We start from the raw sequence: 14,876 nt of genomic DNA, 5'->3' as shown, positions 1-14,876 counted from the left end.
GATTATAAATTAGTATCCTACTTTTAAAGTAGTCCTTAAAATCAAGTTAAAAATTTGGAGTTAGTTTAAGATTCTGAACATTTTCAATGCTTAAAATATTATTAAAATTTGAATTATTATAACCATGTCAATTACTTTTAGGGACATCTATACTATGAAGGTGCAGTGATTTTCAGCAAGTTCATTTGCTGTGGACACACCTGAGAGACTCATAGAAAATGCCAGAAGCTCTGAGGAGTTTGCCTCCATTTCGGCTACATTTTCCAAGGTTCCCACTATATGGGGCTGAGGTCTCTATTTCTGCAGTAGAGTTTTCATGACACAAGGCCAGGGTATAAAAAACAGAACACACCGACACACTCTTTACTGAGGCTTTATTGAGATGCAGATAGTTATACACCCATGAAAGAGAATAAACTCAAAAACTAAACTGAGCAAAGTAGTTTTCAGTGCCACAAAGAAAGAAAGAAAAGGAAAGAAGGAAGGAAGGAAGGAAGGAAAATGGGGCATAATTCAGACAAAGTTAAATCTGTGAAGATCCCACTTTTTTTTTTCTTAAATGGACATGCTCACAATAAGTGCTTAATTTTGTTTTCACTGAAATGATAAGGCCCTAAAATAGCACTTAACCCTGGCTACGTGGAACCTACACTTTGTGCACGATAATCAAAAACTTTTCCATCCTATCTAAACCTGTTCCAGGCCTTCCTCAGTTGACCATGGAGAAAAAGACCAAGAAAAAAATCCCAGAGTTTTGGAAATAGGGAAATGATTCTCCCTGCTGAGGCAACACAGAATCTGTACTCCTATCACTCAACAATGTGTGTATTGATCAACATAAGCACGCATACTTGACATAAACTTCTATGAAGTGAAACTACGTTTGTACTTTTAGCTTATGCAAACATAGCCTGAACGTGTTTTACATTTGTTATTATGACTGAGTCATTCTGATTGATATATGGGCTTGAAATATAATAATGAGTCAAGGACAAAGAATGCAAGATCTAGATATATTCTGAGAAAACAGACACAGTGGTTGTAAGAGACAAAGTTCTTTTCTCTGAAAGATGCCAAGGTTGGGTTGGGTATGCTTGGTGAAGATCATCAGAAGAATGTTTCTTTGATCCAGCAGTGGGCTGTCATTGCATGTGTGACTTGTTACTTCCTGCCTGTACTCATGAAGGAGGAAGAGGAGGAGGAGGTGGTAGTTTTTTTCACAATGGCACTTCCGCAGTTAGAGGAATATCCTCCTCCATACCCTCCTCCTCCTACAGAGCAGACTCCTCCACCACCTATGCTGCATACACCTCTCCCACTTCCAGAACTGAAGCCACCGAAACCACCAGAGGCTCCTCCAAAGCATGATCCTCCTCCGTAGTTACCACCCATTCCTCCGCCAGACGAAGTCATGGAAGAGCCTATCACAGCTGGAAGAAAAAAGAACCAAGATTATTACAAGTTTCATTAAAGCAAACACTTCCCAGTGGTGGTTACAATGAAAACAACCATGATGTTGACTATGACTGGAAACAGCAAGGAAATCTGATTTGTCCTAGACATTCTTTCCCAGGAACTTGATATAAAACTTGACGTCTATGCATGAAGCTCAACTGACACTTTTTGTTATGTTAAAAAAAGGGGGGGAGGGAAAACCTCAATCCTGTATCTTGATGTCAGTTTTAATGTTTTTAAAATTCACACATAGACATAAAGTTATCAATTGGTGCATTCAGTTTTTATTTGATTGCATATATTTCTGTAGCGGTTTTTGAAATTTGCTACATAGCCCTTTTTGTTTCTTCTCCAGAGGGATTTTTGGGGGGGGATTGAAGCTTTTTTATTGATATGGGAAATTTGTTTTTTCTGGTTTTGGTGGCGGTTTGTGGTATGTAAAGATCAATGACTCTATTGACTTCAAGTAGGAAAACTCTATAGTGGTCTTCTGCAGTGATGCAGGTTGAGAACAGATTTTGCCAGTCAAGAGATGAGAGGTCGTAGTTTATAAGGTCATAGTTGGCTTTTTTCAAACAGAAAATATGACTTCAGTAACAGAGTTGTTAATGCTTGGAATACGCTACCTGACTCTGTGGTCTCTTCCCCAAATCCCCAAAGCTTCAACCAAAAACTGTCTACTATTGACCTCACCCAGTGGTGGGATTCAAATAATTTAACAACCGGTTCTCTGCCCTAATGATTTCTTCCAACAACCAGTTCACCAAACTGCTCAGAAAGTTAACAACAGGTTCTCCCGAAGTGGTGCGAACTGGCTGAATCCCACCACTGACCTCACCCCATTCCTAAGAGGTCTGTAAGGGGCGTGCATAAGAGCACAAGCGTGCCTACCGTTCCTGTCCTATTGTTTCCTTTCGTTATATCCAATTAATATAGTTATTACATATTCATACTTATATATATGCTTATATATTGTATAGTTATTTCATGCTTATGCTTATATATACTGTGTGACAAAATAAATAAAAATAAATAAAAATAAATAAACAGCCGTGTTGTAAACATTGTGTGTGTGTGTGAGGGAGAGAGAGAGATTCAGCACCATGACCATAAACATGTATGTTGTAGATGGCTATATAAACAAATAAATAAAACGTTGCATTTGCAGCAAAGGTCATTGTTAGAATTAGAATCTGCCCACGAGATGTTGATCACTTCACTATTGCTCCTCTTCATTATTGGCCATGTAGTATGCTAGTGGTTGTATTTCATAAATACATGAAGGGCAATTAATTTACCACTCCTGCACTATTGCAAAGTTCTGTAGTTGAATTATTACATTAACTTTGCATTAGATTCCCCTGAAGACTAGACTTATGATGGGTTTTAGATGAATATGACAATCGTATGATGCTCAACAAAAATCAGCTTTGCCGCCATACATATTCTGGATTTTTCTTTTAGTTATGAAAAGTAAATTATGAGTAGAAACATAAAACTAGTTTTACTTACAGACGCTCACAGCACTTTGGCACTCTCCAGACATTCTGTGAAGGAAAAGTGGTATTTATAATGTGTTAGTAATAGTTATGTTCAATTGGGTAATCATATAAAATGCTAAAAAAAATCAATATGTAATCAGTATAAAGAAATCCCTTTAAACTTTGCTAGTACAGTCTGCTATAGAACTACAATGAATGTACTGCAATCTCCTTGCTTGGTCAGTAAGTTTATAAATTTTAGGAAATAATTCAAGACTATTATTTCAGTCCTTCCAGTTCAGATAAGCATGATATTTATCTCGTGTTACTCTGTCATGACTCTGAGTGATTGATAAAAACATTTAGGCCAGGGGTCTGCAAACTTGGCTCTTTTAAAACTTGTGGACTTCAACTCCCAGAGTTTTGCTGGCTTTTCTGACTGTGGAACTCTGGGAGTTGAAATCCACAAGTCTTAAAAGAGCCAAGTTTGCAGACCCCTGATCTAGTGGATCATCTCTCCATGCCACTATGCTTAAATAAATCCTTTTCTGAGTTGGGACATCTACATTTGTAGTATGTATTCCCTGTAGGTCAATGTTTCTCAGCCTCAGAAGCTTTCTGATATGTGGACTTCGATTCTCAGAATTCTGGGAGTTGAAATCTAGACATCTTAAGGTTGCTGAGGTTGAAAAACATAGCTTTAGGTTTAGTCTGTTTTTTCGACACATTCATCTTGAAGTGTTCAAAGGGCTGAACTCAGCCAGATTTTTCACAAGAAGAGGACTCAATAAATCTTTCTCTGGGTCTAGCATTGCCACTCTGGCATTGATTTCTGAGTGGCATACTGGATCCACCCTCCAGAAGTTAACAAATGGAGCCAGGATAAAAAAGGAACATGTACTAGATTTTGTCATAATTTTTTGTCATTAGCAATAGCAACATCACTTAGACTTATATACCGTTCCATGGTGCTTCACAGCACTCTCTGAGTGATTTAAAAATGTCAACATATTGACCCTAACAATTTGGGTCTTCACGGTACCAGCCTCGGAAGGATGGAAGGCTGAATCAACCCTGAGCCAGTCAGCATCGAACTCTTGGCTATGGGCAGAGTTAGCCAGCAATAGTGCATTCTAACCACTATTCCTATATTGTCTCCTACATTGTGCCACTACTATTCCTATGTTGTCCCTTCATGGAGATTTGGGATACTTGTCCATCTATTACATTTCACCCACCTGCTCTCTTCTCCTTCCAGCAATTTCCTGTAGGTAGCAATTTCAATATCAAGCGCCAACTTAACATTCATCAGCTCCTGGTACTCCTTCAAGAGACGGGCCATCTCTTCCTTAGACTTCTGCAAAGCTTCCTCTAGGTCAGAGAGCTTTTCTCTGGCATCCTTGAGTGCCAGTTCACCACGCTCCTCAGCTTCTGCAATAGAAGCCTGCAGCTTCTCACACTGAAAGATAAAGGAAACTTCTGTAGAATAGAGAAGATAGCAAAAGTATTTCTTCCTGGGTCCATTTATTTATTTGTACCCTGCCTTTATTATTTGTACAAATAACTCAAGGTGGCAAACATATCTAATACACCTTCCTCCTCCTGTTCTCCCCACAATGTCCTGTGAAGTGAGTTGGGCTGAGAAAGAGTGACTGGCCCAAGGTCACCCAGCTGGCTTTAATGGTTAAGGTGGGACTTGAACTTATGGTCCCCAACTTTCCAGCCTGGTGCCTTAGTTGTCCATCAACTACCAACATAAATACAATTATAATTGTGTCCCTACTCCTCTCTGCCATTTTCTTACAGGCCTGCAGGACACTGGCACCATCAGAAAATATATCATAGTAGAACTCCATATGAGAGTACCTCTATAGGAGAGTATATCTCCAGGCTTATAGGAGAAAACAAATGCTAAAATAGGAGACAATGCTTCTAAGGGTCTCTTTTACTATTACCCAAAGGACATCAGTGCCTCCCACTGATAACTCAATTATCAAAGTTATCATGCACTAGGAAACTTATACTGTAGTTTATGGAAAATAAGAACACTGAGGTTGTATCTTCTTGCTTGACACATTTTTTTATTTTATATTCTGCTTACACTGTTGCAATTAAAGCATCATCAATACTAGCTCAGTCTAACCAAATGATGTTTTTACACATTAAGGTAAAGGTAAAGGTTCCCCTCGCACATATGTGCTAGCCGTTCCTAACTCTAGGGGGCACGGCTCATCTCCGTTTCAAAGCCAAAGAGCCAGCGCTGTCCAAAGACATCTCCGTGGTCATGTGGCTGGCATGACTAAACGCCAAAGGTACACTGTTACCTTCCCACCAAAGGTGGTCCCTATTTTTCTACTTGCATTTTTTATGTGCTTTCGAACTGCTAGGGTGGCATAAGCTGGGACAAGCAACGGGAGCTCACCCCATTATGTGGCACTAGGAATTCGAACCGCTGAACTGCCAACCTTTCGACAAGCTCGATCGACAAGCTTAGCATCTTACCCACTGAGCCACCACATACCCTTTTACACATTAGGAAATTCTAAAGAAACTTCCCCTTCCTCTAGTTAGTCCTACAAAAATCTTCTGGACTTACCTGTTTCTTCACATTTTCTATTTCAGCCCTCATCCTCTGAATTGTCCGGTTCAGCTCAGCGATCTCAGTCTTGGTATCACGTACACTGTCACCATGTCTCCCAGCTGACACCTGCAGTTCTTCATACTAGCATTCCACACAAAAAAAGAGAAGGCCAAAGATTACACCTGAAAATCTTTGGTAGCAAGGCCCAACAAATTAAGGTTTTCCAAAATGCTGTGATCTTTACAAAGCTGTCTCCAGAACAGATGTGTTTATAGCAATTGCACTTTTTCAAACAAGGTCTTGTCTACAATACAACTTTCTGAAGTACTGCAGATGGATCATTGGCCAATTTGACCAAAAGACCTCTTGGCATTTTAGTCCTTGGCAGCAGAGAGGCATAGGTTCAATGCAGAGCTCCTACAAATAGGAGCTTGTCTCTGAAACTCTGGAAGATGCCTTCAGCCCGATGAACCCATTGACTGATTGAGTAATTATATGTCATCCAGTTGGTGACAGCTCTTAGCAACCCCTTAGGCTTTCCCCAGGAGGATGTTTCAGGTCTTTGATAAACCCATGGGCTAATTCAGTATAAGGCAGCTTTTAATGTCCACCCGCTGTTTATTGTGTTTCCTAAGAGTGCACAATTCAGTGGTCAAAGCACTCCAAGAGAACTTATTCAGATTTATTGCACATCACATACCTGTGTCCCAGTTGAGGATTATTCTATATTAGAAAAGCCTGAAAAGAACAACCCTTGAAAGCTCACCTTGCCCTGATACCAAGATTCTGCTTCTGCCCGGCTCTTCTGGGCAATGTCCTCATATTGAGCTTTAACCTCAGCAATGATGCTATTCAAGTCCAAGTTTCGGTTGTTGTCCATTTGAAGGACAACGGAGGTATCAGAAACAGTTTGCTGCATTTGGTTCAGTTCCTGCAAAGGGAATCCAGTCATCTTAATTAATCCAACCTGAACATATTAATTTTCTCCCAATGTATTTGTTGTTGTTGTTTTTGTTATAACTTGCGTTTATTGTGTCACTTCTAGGTGGTATACACAATGCTTTCTTTTCCCCACAGTAGCAATTCTGTCATGTGTGTCAAATGTCAACTAGCTGGCGTCCATGCATAAGGTCAAGACAGAGCTCATCTCCTCCCAGGTTCTATTCCAGCATCTTAACCACTACATCAAACCCATGTTCATATTTGAACTCTGGAAAGTGTGTGTGAGAGTGTGTGTGTGTGTGTCAAAACAAGGGTTCTATGCTGTGCTAATACAAGTAACGTGCCATGTTACTTGTATTAGCGGTCAGCATATTTACTTACAGCTTCATGCAGACACCTCAGGAAATTGATTTCATCTGTAAGGGCATCCAGTTTTGCCTGCAGTTCCACTTTGTTCATGTAAGCAGCATCTACATCCTGGGGGCGGGGGATGGGGGGCGGGAAACAGACAGAAGATGGTTCAGTCTTCTGCACAGCTGATATTGAAGAGGATGAAAATCATCTTGGTTTAAAGAAGGAATGTTATTTCTTCTAAAAATGGCAGTTTCAGAATTAAACCACAACACAAGGAGCCAGGAATGTCGTTCTGTTTCATAGAAATTATATCTGTAATGGATAAATGGGAATGGTAGCAAAAGACTCCCATTCTCTGTTTTTTTATTATTATTATTATTATTTTCGTGTCTTCCTTCAAAGTGCAATTTTCAGTCTGGCATGAAAGCATCTAAGCCTCTTAACCAAACATCAAAAGCAGATATACGTCTTATCAATATCAACTAATAGCGTCTTACTTCTCTTCCGTACTTATTAACCTGCTGTGGACATTTTCAGCTTCCTAGATAGTATAGTTACTCTTGGTCAGTGCTATTTTATATTAATCTCTAAAATAGTGAACCCGGTGCTCAAGCAAATCTTTTACAAGCAGCAGCATAGAAGTCGATATTATAGGAAACAGATATCATCAGGCACAAGAAATCAGGAACCAGGGTTGTCCAAATTAGTACAAGTTTATTCCACGCTATCCCTAAACAAAAATCTGAGCTACTAACGGTCAAGGCAAATTGGCGGCAGATAAGAGTCAAAGGAATTCATGGAAGGCTGGACTTAGGTCTCTTCTGGGTGTGAAAGGACTCCAAACTGATGACAAGCTTGATCCCCTCCCTTGGGCTCAGCCTGGTTATCTCCTTCAGGTACCATTTTAGAACTTTTTTCCCTCAACGCATAAAGAAGGAGTAGGATTTACTGCAAACAGTGTTGAAGTCAAGCATAATTTAATGGGAAGGGCACTGAGGGAATATCCTAAAACTTTCAACAAGCTGAGCCTATGGCTACAATCAACGGCTCCTCAACTCAAACCAATTTTCCTTTTCATCCCTTCACCATTACAGTTGAAGCCCTTACCTTTTTCAAGATCACAAAATCATTCTCTGCTGCAGTTCGCTTGTTAATCTCTTCTTCATATCTGACAAAGAGAAAGAAAGGTTACATTTCTCCTTTTGGGTGTCTAATGTATCATCCATTCATCCATACTTTCCAAACTATTCCAAATTCTTTAAGAATCTTTAAAAGGTAAAAGTTTCCCAGTCCAGTCATATCCGACTCTAGGACATAGTGCTATCTCTGTTTCTTGGCCGAAGGAGCCAGTGTTGTCCGGAGACATTTTCCATAGTCATGTGATCACACAGCTATATGCCAAAGGCACATGAACATTGTTGCCTTCCCACTAAAACGGTATCTATTAATCTACTCTCATTTGCATGTTTTCGAACTGCTAAGTGGGCAGGAGTTGAGCCAAGAACAGGAGTTCATCCCATTGCGCGGAGCTCAAGCCTTGAAGCTGGGTTGTCAGCTTTCCAGTCGACAAACTCAGCATCTTTAACCACTGAGCCATTGCACCCCCTTGCAATAATCTTTACTTTGGAGTTAATCCAAATCCAGTGTAAACATTGGCGGACTGTGTGATGAACCATAATAATAATCTGATTGACCAACCATAATAATGTAATATTTAACCAAGAAATCAAAAACGCTTATTTTTCCATATTTGTGATCCCCTATTTTACTTCTCTTTTTTTAGATATGGAAAGTGGAATAGGATTAGCCATGACGTCTAAAATGTCCTAACAATCAAAATGCTTTTAAAAAAAATTCATCTAGATTAGCGTTTCTCCAGTTTATGCTGCCTGAAGAATTTGGAAATCTGAAGTCTACACATTTCAAAGTTGCCAAGGTTGAGAAACACTGTTCTAGATGTGGAGGAACATAGGTTTTTCAAGCTTAGGCTCTTTGTACAGCATTACTTTGTAATTCAAGATGACACCTATGTTTTGAGCAATATGAAGCAAAAGATGCTATACTAAAAAATTTCTGGAATTCGACCATATTATATTCATCTAAATTATAAGCGTTTTAAAGGAGCAAGCCTTCCCCAACCCTATATACATTCCCTAAAAATTGGACAGTGCGCAGCAGCCAAGATGAAAAATGTCTCATGAAACAGATTATTGGTAAAATTCGGTGAATGTAGCCCACACTGAGGGAAGAAAGGAAAGAGAGAGATGACCTAAGGCAGGGGTCTCCAACCTTGGTCCCTTTAAGACTTGTGGACTTCAACTTCCAGCTTTGCTGGCTGAGGGACTCTGGGAGTTGAAGTCCACAAGTCGTAAAGGGACCAAGATTGGAGATCCCTGACCTCAGGTATGTCTTTCTATTCACAGGCATAAATTTCCAATACATGTGGTAGATAATTAAGCATGTGCTTTGAAAAGAAGGAGAAAACATGATTGTCATTTTTAGGGAAATGGGTCTTCTTGTAAAGAAAAACACACACCCCGTCTTGAAATGTCATTAGATTGTTCCAGATTCTTCATGAGACACAAGAAGAAGTACTGGACATTTATCTAATGAAACCCAATTTTCATGAATTTATATGAAAGAATATCAAGAACTATTAATTTGGATTAATTGTTCCCTTACTTGTTTTTGAAATCCTCCACAAGATCTTGGAAGTTTTTCAGTTCTGAGTCAAGTCCTCGCCTCTCGTTCAGAAGACCATCCAGCTGCCTCCTTAGATTGTTGATATAAGCTTCAAAGAATTGGTCCAGATTTTTTTGACCGCCAGTGCCATGGCCCTGTTCTTGCAAGAGTTTCCACTTGGTCTCCAGTACTTTATTTTGTTGCTCTAGAAAACGAACCTAAAAAGAGAATGGAGCAGAGAGCAGAAAAGCAGAGCAAAAGGTTTATTTAGCCATATTCTAATAGGTTGCATGTAGCAGGGATATCTCTGTATTTTTAAGCACTTGATTCCAAGATATAATAATAATAACAACAGAGTTGGAAGGGACCTTGGAGGACTTCTAGTCCAACCCCCTGCCCAGGCAGGAAACCCTACACCATCTCAGACAGATGGTTATCCAATATTTTCTTAAAAATTTCCAGTGTTGGAGCATTCACAACTTCTGCAGGAAAGTCGTTCCACTTATTAATTGTTCTGTCATATTATCTTATTTCTTTGCCTTCTAGAATTACTCAGAGTGGATTGTTTAGAAATGTTCTTTCTACAAATTCTTACTATTACTGAGTGTCAGAATTATTATTTTTTATTTGAATTTATATCCCGCCCTTCTCCGAAGACTCAGGGCGGCTTACATTGTGTTAAGCAATAGTCTTCATCCATTTGTATATTATATACAAAGTCAACTTATTGCCCCCAACAATCTGGGTCCTCATTTTACCTACCTTATAAAGGATGGAAGGCTGAGTCAACCTTAGGCCTGGTGGGACTTGAACTTGCAGTAATTGCAAGCAGCTGTGTTAATAACAGACAGACGTAGTCTGCTGAGCCACCAGAGGCCCTAGTGGCCCTGAGCCACCAGAATTCAGTCTTCTTCACTGTCTCTCCAGAACACAGACCTTTATTTACTGATAGACTCCAAGTCTCATCAGTCAGTGATTGACACCGAGGCAGCAGTGAACAGAATTTTAAACCAGATGGATAAATATTCCTCAACCCAAAGGAAAATGTTAGAATTCCGGATGGATTTCTCATTATAGTGAAGACACGTCATACAGGGCAATGTGCTATTTTATTCACTGCCACTGCAAATGTGTATTTTGAACTATTAGCTATATTAAAACAAAGAATATTGAGGAGACTACATCAGTAACAGTTCTTAAGTATGGAATGTGATAGACTTGTCTCATTTTACATCAATGAAACCTTAGAAGAAATATACTAACTTACTGTACTCCACTACAAGAAGTCTACCAATATCTGCCTCCAACACCAGCAAATCCTCAACTAAAAAATTTGCATATATCTTCACATCTGAGCCTGATTCACCTCAGTGTAATCCTTGGGGCAGTCTTCTTGACTAAACTATAGAAGATGCCCAAATGAAGAAGATTCCTTTCCAACTTGGTAAGATTAAACATTTTATTGCAGGTAAGCAATGCAGTAACTAATGAAAAAGTACTTTGCATACTTAGAGTTTATAATCTAAGGTTTTTTTTTCTTTTTGCCTTTTGAATTAAAGAACATGTGGTAAGTCAACTAACGGTCTGGGGGACTGTGTGTTACATGTACATATCAGTACTATCTAGCCTGGAAATCACATCACCAAGTTCTGTTAATGATAAAAATTAATATTAAGACTTATGGACAAAGTATTTATTTATTTATTTATTTATTTTGTCACACAGTATATATAAGCATAAGCATGAAATAACTATACAATATATAAGCATATATATAAGTATGTATGTAATAACTATATTAACTATATTAATAAATTATATTATATAATAAACATATTAATTTATTTATTTATTTATTTATTATATTATTTATAAAATAAATATATTAATTGGATATAACGAAAGGAAAGTAGCTAAAGTATTGGGCACAACACAGCAATTATCATACCAAAAGTAATTTAAAATCATGCTACATGTTGTCAGCAACCATGGCCTTAAAATACTTTCTGCAGCAGAAAGAAATGTGTCTTTCTTTTTTATACTAGTGAGATTATTCTCTTTTCCTGAAATTGCCTGTCTGATGATAACAACCGCATCTCTAAAATAAGTTTTCAGACCACTAAGCCTCCAAATAAGTCAAACCACAGGAACCACGAAGCCTTACATCTTCCATAGAACACTCACAATGACTGCTAATCCAGATCTACCACAAAGGCACAATCATTGCATCTACTAGCACTAATTTCAGTGCTCTCACCAAACCATTTTGGATGTTTTATTTTTTTCTGTATTTTCCCGTACATGGCTCACAATCGGGGTCACCCCTCATATTTAGAATTACGGGCCTTACTTCCTATTCTTCCATAGGATCCTCGCAGTTGGCTGAGAGATAAGAGTACTGAAATTGCAAATAAAAGTCATCGGAAAGAACAATCAGGTGTACTGTCACTACTGTGAATGAACCGTTAATGAGTATGCTTAGTGATTTGCAGCCTAGCTAAGGGTTACGTATATATCTAGTACACATCCTGTAACTGAAGTCCAATACTATCTACTTTTCTGCCCTTTGACATAATGATTACTGGACAACTAAAATTCCTGATTCTTATTGGCCTGTCTTTTCTTTATTGATGTCTTATTGACTATATGTTAATTCTGACAGCATAAGAAAATAGCATGAAATGCAAAGTAATAGCATATCAATAGCATACATTTCAGCTAGACTGATAGTCAACTTTCTCCCCAGCATCCTGGTATGTAGTAGTATTATTTTACCTTTAGGCTTAGAGCAATCTTTGGGAATTAGAGCAATATTTGGGAATTTCTAGCACTTCACCAAATTACAGTTCCCAGAATACTTTGAGAGAATGAACCATGACAGTTACAGATTTAATCACAGTAGACATGCCCAGCAAATATGGGTTTTTCTCTCCTTCATTTCTGTTCTTATTCTCTTACATTTCTAAAAAAAAAAGCTATCTATTATCCCCTCAAGAACCACATTTTATCATTTCTCCCCAAAGTATATATACTATAGAAAACTAGGAGTTGAGATTTAGCGACAATATAATTCATTGTAAAGCTTTTAAAACCACTCCATATATCTTGAAGTTTACTGTTTTTAAAGCAATTCATAAATCCCATCTACTGTAAGTTTTTAAGTACTATGCTAAAGAAAGTAAGGAAAGGTTTAGAAAAATAAGAAAAAAAATTTTTTTTTGCAACTGTCTCACCTTGTCAATGAAGGAGGCAAACTTGTTGTTAAGGGTCTTGATCTGCTCTCTCTCTTCTACCCTCACTTTCTGGATCTCTGGATCTATCTCCAAGTTGAGGGGCTGCAGGAGATGCTGGTTGATAGTCACCTCCTTGATGCCTCCCGGTGGGCAACCTTGAAAGCCACCAAAGCCACCACCAGCTCCAAAACCGGCTCCAAAGCCACCACCAGCTCCAAAACCGGCTCCAAAGCCACCACCAGCTCCAAAGCTTCCACCCCCTTGGCCACAACCCCCACCAAAACCTGCACCGAAGCCACTGCCAACTCCGCCATAGGAGATTCTCTTGTTGCCCCCTTGATTAAGATTATAGAGGCTCCTGCTCCCAAAAGCAGGCCCTCCGCCTCCACTACGGACAGAACACCCACGGTTTGTGGAAACGCTGTTGAAACTCATTCTCTGTCCACCTGAGAAGCAAGCTGAGCTGGAGCTGAATCCCTTGTTCCCTCCTGACACGCTTATCCCAAAAGACTGACGAGACATGATGATTAGGGGATAGTTGGCTGGTGGCAGTGACTTTTTCAAGAAAGGTGTTCCCAGTTCGGAGTACAACTGAGCCCCTATCCCAGCAAGGCGAGAATCTTCCTTTTTATCTGTTCAGAGAGTTGGCTTGGGTGAGAGGGGAGTGGAAAATCTTTTTTTTTTTTTATTGTATTCCTGGGCTTAGGTGTGCTTCGAACCCTCCCTCTTGCACAGTGCCAGAAACTGACCTTCCCTGAAACACACCCCAAAGGAGCTAAAGTGTCTGACTGTGAACTCTAGGCAACCCCAGATTATCTGCATCACTCTTCTGTCAATGGAGGTTAGATGCTGCTATGACTACTGTCTGTATTGGTAGGGCTTGGCAAGTTTCTTTGACATTCTTTAGCCCTGCAGGAAAAAATAATGCCTTAAGACATATTCTAATCCCTCTCTTTTTCTTAAACCTGATGGCAGATTATTCTTTTCAGCAAGTTCCAGAAAATTTTTTTAAAAAAATCCACACCCAAGGAGTGTACCACTCATTCCTGGATTTTTTTTCTTCTTGAAATAAAAGGAAGAAATCCTTCAAGAATCTGTCTGATTTCTCAGTAGGAGAAAAAAAAAATTTCTCAGCACCATTTTTCTAAAAAAAAAAAAAATGTAGTTAAAGATAGCCTGTATATCTGCTGTCCTTCCAGCAAGGAGCTCAAGGTAGCATACCTGATTCTTGATTATTCCAAATTCATCATAATACACTTTCTCAACTACAGAATCATAATATCGAGCAGTTTCTATTCCAACTCCTTACCAAAATGGAAACTTTGTTCTATCAGCATCTCTGCTAAGTGCTATTGCCGTAACTTGAAAATCTCGGGGGTGGGGGGAACTGTCTTTCCATTCATATTACTTTTTCAGTATAAATTATACAAACTAAAATATATAAAAATGAACACATCGGCCTTATTATTACTATTATTTCTTCAATAACAAAATACATGGCATTCTGCATAAGTCATGTCCTTATCCCAAGTTGGTTACAATCCCAAATTTAATGCACAGTTTGAGTTTTATGAAAAATAAATAAGAATAAGAAACCACGTGATCTGACAACTACTGAAAAATAATGCAAAGGTTTTGTGTGAAGAACTTTAGGCTCCATGTGTGAGAAAGAAGGAAATTATCTATAATGAGGGAAAAGGCCCTTCAACTCCGAGGTGACCCACACCATGGGAGGAACAGTGATTAGAAAAGTCCCCTTGATGCCACATTAACTCCCTTTGTTACAAGCCATTTTTTTTCTTCCTCATCAGCCCTCAAGGGAGCCAGAAAACTAAAATCCTCACCTACCCTGTTCCCCACCTATCCCCTCATCTAAATCATTGATGAAGTTATTAAAGAGTCCTGGGCTTAAGACAGAGCCTTGGGTATCCCATTGCATACTTCCTTCCATGTACATTAGATGCAGTTCCATAGAGGACTACACATTGAGTGTGATTGGTCAGCCAGTTACGACTCCATCTGATGGTGATGCTGTCTAACCCACTTTTTTTATTTTATTTTAGAAAGTAGTAGGTTTTGGTCTACTTTATCAAATGCCTTACTGAAGTCCAGGTAAATTACATCCACAGCATTTCTCTGGTCCACTAA

At 39.0% G+C, this 14,876-nt stretch overlaps 1 protein-coding gene across 1 annotated transcript; it reads right to left on the bottom strand.

Annotated features, from left to right (window-relative positions):
* Nucleotides 1-357: 357 nt before the first annotated feature.
* On the bottom strand, nucleotides 358-13,373 carry LOC131192194 (keratin, type II cytoskeletal 6A-like). The gene is made up of 9 exons (XM_058171122.1): nucleotides 12,729-13,373; nucleotides 9,496-9,713; nucleotides 7,921-7,981; nucleotides 6,841-6,936; nucleotides 6,284-6,448; nucleotides 5,533-5,658; nucleotides 4,175-4,395; nucleotides 2,968-3,002; nucleotides 358-1,430 (listed from the first exon to the last, which is right to left on the bottom strand). Exons 1-9 carry the CDS (start codon nucleotides 13,248-13,250, stop codon nucleotides 1,162-1,164), a joined length of 1,713 nt encoding a protein of 570 aa, XP_058027105.1. The 5' UTR covers nucleotides 13,251-13,373; the 3' UTR covers nucleotides 358-1,161.
* Between the last annotated feature and the right edge of the window lie 1,503 nt (nucleotides 13,374-14,876).

This window comes from Ahaetulla prasina, chromosome 2 (genome assembly GCF_028640845.1).
Source record: "Ahaetulla prasina isolate Xishuangbanna chromosome 2, ASM2864084v1, whole genome shotgun sequence".
In the NCBI taxonomy this organism is placed as follows: Eukaryota; Metazoa; Chordata; class Lepidosauria; order Squamata; family Colubridae; genus Ahaetulla; species Ahaetulla prasina.
This window is presented reverse-complemented; position numbering and strand designations above follow the sequence as displayed.

Coding starts and splice junctions, on each gene's coding strand:
- LOC131192194 (XM_058171122.1), bottom strand. CDS start 13,250: ATGTCTCGTCAGTCTTTTGGGATAAGCGTGTCAGGAGGGAACAAGGGA. Junction 6,449..6,840: donor TGAGGTGTCTGCATGAAGCT/GTAAGTAAATAT, acceptor TTCCCTTTGCAG/GAACTGAACCAAATGCAGCA. Junction 4,396..5,532: donor TAGAAAATGTGAAGAAACAG/GTAAGTCCAGAA, acceptor TTTATCTTTCAG/TGTGAGAAGCTGCAGGCTTC.